Source organism: Nyctereutes procyonoides, unplaced genomic scaffold, assembly GCF_905146905.1.
Source record: "Nyctereutes procyonoides isolate TBG_1078 unplaced genomic scaffold, NYPRO_anot_genome, whole genome shotgun sequence".
Taxonomy (NCBI): Eukaryota; Metazoa; Chordata; class Mammalia; order Carnivora; family Canidae; genus Nyctereutes; species Nyctereutes procyonoides.
This window is the reverse complement of record NW_026575126.1, coordinates 67,047,757-67,051,570: the sequence shown is the minus strand read 5'-3', so window position 1 is coordinate 67,051,570 and position 3,814 is coordinate 67,047,757. Positions and strand designations below refer to the sequence as shown.

At 65.9% G+C, this 3,814-nt stretch overlaps 1 protein-coding gene across 2 annotated transcripts; it reads right to left on the bottom strand.

The window, feature by feature from the left end:
• Positions 1-7: 7 nt before the first annotated feature.
• Positions 8-3,753, bottom strand: BHLHA15 (basic helix-loop-helix family member a15). Of its 2 annotated transcripts, none has more exons than XM_055339643.1 (2): positions 3,705-3,753; positions 8-3,081 (listed from the first exon to the last, which is right to left on the bottom strand). In XM_055339643.1, the coding sequence occupies exon 2, from the start codon at positions 3,026-3,028 to the stop codon at positions 2,465-2,467; it is 564 nt and encodes a 187-aa protein (XP_055195618.1). In that variant the 5' UTR covers positions 3,029-3,081; positions 3,705-3,753; the 3' UTR covers positions 8-2,464. The 2 variants fall into 2 exon arrangements, with proteins under 2 accessions (XP_055195618.1, XP_055195619.1); XM_055339644.1 differs by lacking the exon at positions 3,705-3,753 and adding an exon at positions 3,344-3,557.
• Between the last annotated feature and the right edge of the window lie 61 nt (positions 3,754-3,814).

Sequence of the window (3,814 nt, the reverse complement as noted above, 5' to 3'; positions counted from 1 at the left end):
TGTGAACGACATGCTATTTTTTTTATTGCTACATTGTGATTAGAATGCACAGCTCCCCATGAGTGTCCAGCCTGGGGCACAAGTAGCAGTCGTGCTAAAATCTTTCATTTTTATGACACAGCATTGGGTTTCATTAGTACGCTGAAGGGACCATTAGGAGAAATCAAAGCAAATCTCGGTCATTTAAGAAACATTTTTACCACAATTACAGCAAGGGCACTGGCCGTTCAGTTCCAGGTAGGTTTTCCCACACAGAAAAGTCCCAAGTTCTGGTTTCTCAGGTCCGGGCTGTGGGGTCTCGGCCCTCCAGAGCTCACATGGGTCTGGTCAGCAGGTGGGTACCAGGCCTGGGTGTGAGGCCGGATGGCAGGGCCCTGGGGATAGCGGTTCGCTGGTCTTAAGAGTCCTTGCAGGGCAGGAGGGCCCAGGACAGGGGCGAAGAGTGCAGACCCAGCAGCAGGCCTCACCAGCCTGCCCCCAGACCTTTCCTCTCCCCTGCTCCCCATATTTAACACCCGAAAGCTCGACTTTGTGACATGGCCACAGGGTGTGCAGATGCCCTCTGGCCACAAAGGAAGAAGGACCAGACATCTGGGCCCGGGTCACCCTCTGGGAACCAGGTGCTAGCTTGGGACAGAAGGTGCTGAAAGCTGGTGGTGACCCACAGACCCTCCCACCACCCTCGGGCTTTGGCGTGGTCTCCCGGACAGAGCCTCTGCTGGGCTTTCAGCTCGGTTTCTTGGTTCATTCAGCAATTTTAGCGGTGCACCGGGCCCTGCTCTGGCCCCGGCTCAGCCAAATAAGAGCCACGAGGTCTGCGGGCCTTCTGTTGTGTTCCAGCCGGCAGGCCCCCCACAGGCAGTGTGGGCCCCCTCCGTCCCAAGCTGGACATGGCCCTCAGCCTCAGCTCCTGAGGTGGAATGTCCTGGCGACCGACCTGCCCGAGTGGCCGTCTCTGAGGGGCAAGCCAGGAGCACCTGTGGTCCCCACCTGACCACGCTGAAGGAGAGCTGAGGCCCGACCAGGCCTCCCAGGGCCGCCTTCCAGAGGGCCTGGCATGGGGCTTGGGGGTGGGGGGTGTCCAGCCAGTGTCTCACCGGGAAAGAGGACTGACCGGTAACGGCTGTTCCGAGGGCCGCTGCCGCCTGCTATCCTTGAGGCTGACGCAAAGTCTGGCAGTGGATTGAGCATCTGGGGCCGGGACGACCAGGGTTGGGAGGGCGAGCCAGCCCTCCACTGTGGCAGCCCTGCTCCCATGCGGCTCGGCCCCCCCAGGAGGGGCTTGACCCCCCCCGCCCCCAAGGCCTCCTCGAGGTCTGGCTTCATCTGCCAGGCCAACTCCACCCTCACCTCGGCCCTTGTCAATGGGGTTCCTGCCCGAGGCTGCCAAGGTTGCCTTGTGCCCTCCCCATATTGGCTTCAGGTGTAGGCACAAGGGAGGAGAGATGCCAGGGGGCATCGAGAGCAAAGTGGCCAAGCCTGTCACCAGAGAAGGAAGCTTGCTTGGCCTGAGGCGGCCGGGGACCTGCCAAACTGCCCAGGCCCGCCCTGACGGAGCAGCAGCCAGTGGGGGAAGGGAGCTCCCACCACCTCGGGCTCCTTCCCACAGAGACACCGCAGGGCCCCCAACTCCGAGCCAGATCCAACGGCACCGCAAGCTCTGTCACACTGCCCTCTGCCACTTACATGGCCCCGGCAGCGACAGGACAGCAAGCAGCAACCCTGGGCGGGACTCCTGCTGGGGGAGCCGGGGCTGGAAGCGTCCCTCCCAGACCTGCCTCCAGCAGCCCCGCCGTGCCAGGTGCCAGGCCGCAGGCCCTCAGGCCTGGCTCAGACCCTCCAGAGTCAGGACCCCCGCCCCCAGGGGGAGGGAGGCCAAGATCCCAGCCGCTCCTCCTGCCCAGCTCCCTCTAGGATTAATTCTAGATAAACGGATTCGTATCTCTAGGGGTTCTGGGGTGTCTATCGGACACATGCTGAATTCCACACATCAATCATCTCGGCTTAGCCACACTCCGTGGCTTTGCTTTGCTGCATGTCTCAGTTTACCTGAACGAGGAGCTCCCACGGAGGATGGAGGAGGCCCCTTCCTGGGCCTGGGCCTCCGCGGCTGGCTGGGGAAAACTTACCCAGGCTGACCTTTCCCTGGATTCTCCCCCTGCCTCAGGAGGGAGCTGGGAATGAAGAGAACTTAGTTACAAAGGCCTGTCGACTGCGGCCTCGTCAATTAGAAAGCAGGTCCTGGGAGCTCTGCGGAGGTTTGGGCCTCGTGCCGCCCGGAGCCGTGGCCGCCACCAGGCCACTCGCCAGTCTTGTCCCCTGGGGGGGCCAGGATGGGCTCCCAGGAGGCAGCTGAGTGTCCAGGGAAAGCGGGGGCCACTGGGGCCATGTCCGTGTGGGGTGTCCCCACCAAGCCGGGGCTCTTGGCACAGAGGCGGCAGGGCCGGGAGCGGTGGGCCGGGCGCTAGGAGCCCTCGCGGAAGCTGTGGATCTGCGTGGAGTACCTGTGCAGGTGGCCCTCGGGCTGCGGCTCGGCGGCACCCAGCGCGCCCCCAGCCGCCTGCTGCTGCTGGTAGTGCTGGTAGAGCTTGGGGCCCGGCCCGTCCAGGCCCGGGAGGCGACCGCTGGACATGGTCAGGATGGTGGAGGTCAGCGACTTGATGTAGTTCTTGGCCAGAGTGAGCGTCTCGATCTTGGAGAGCTTCTTGTCCGCTCGCACATGTGGGATGACCTCCCGCAGAGCCTGGAAGGCGTTGTTCAGCTTGTGCATGCGCTGCCGCTCCCGCTCGTTGCTCTCCAGCCGCCGCTGGACGCTGCTGTCCCGCCGGCCCCCCGGCCCCGAGGCCCCCGGCCGTCTGCGTCCCCCCTCAGCCCGTGCCGCCTGCGCCCGCGCTGTCCTGCTCCGCAGACCCTTGGCCAGCTCTAGCCCCGAGCCCTGCTGGGGCCTGTCAGGGCTCTGTTCCCCTGCGGTGGCCTCTGTGGCCTGCGGCGGCACTCGGCGCCTGGGGGGCCGGTTCTTGGTCTTCATGGCTCCGGGCTAGTGATCCTGGCAGGTGGCGGCTGGGAGGGAGGCCCTGGGCCCTGGAATCCAGAACACAGGCCTTGTGGTCACACGGCAGGCTGGTGGATGCTTAGGGCGCCCGGTGGACACTCAGAGCAGCCGTGCCCGGCAGCCCCCTCACTGCCCGAGGGCAGCCGACCACTCTGCACAGCGACCCCAGGGTCCTTCCCACTCACTCACACGTGGAGCCCTGAGCCCAGCCCTGCCATTCCCGCCGGAGCTCACCCAGGCCCCTCAGACTTCTCTGACCTGCTGCCCCCTCTCAACTTGACATGCACTGACCCTGGACCGACCCGGGCCCCCTGCTCCTCGCTGCCCCGAGCTTAGGTGGCCAGTGACACTCTTCTCAGACCAGCCAGCGACTCGGCGGGACGCTAGCTGGGCGCAGGGTCTGCCTGGGGTTGCTGTTCCGGCCGCCACGCTGACGCGCTGCCCGCGGTAGGTCACTCGCGCAGGGGGGACAGTGGACCCAGAGTCGCTGTGGACGCGGGGCGGCCGTCCGCGGCCCGAGGTGGGCAGCGGCCAGCGCCTGCCTCAGCCCCGGGTCCTACCACGTGGATGCCCCCCACCCCCGGCCCCGCCAGGTCCCGCCCCTCGGCACTCTCCCCTCCGCCCCACCGCGCTGCCCCCCACCCCCGCTGACCTGGCGATCCGCAGCCGCACGCGCCGGGCTGCCCACGGGGGACAAGGACACGTCGCTTTAGCCGCCTCGGGCGGGGCTGCGGCTGTATGTAAATGAGCCCGCGGGGCGGG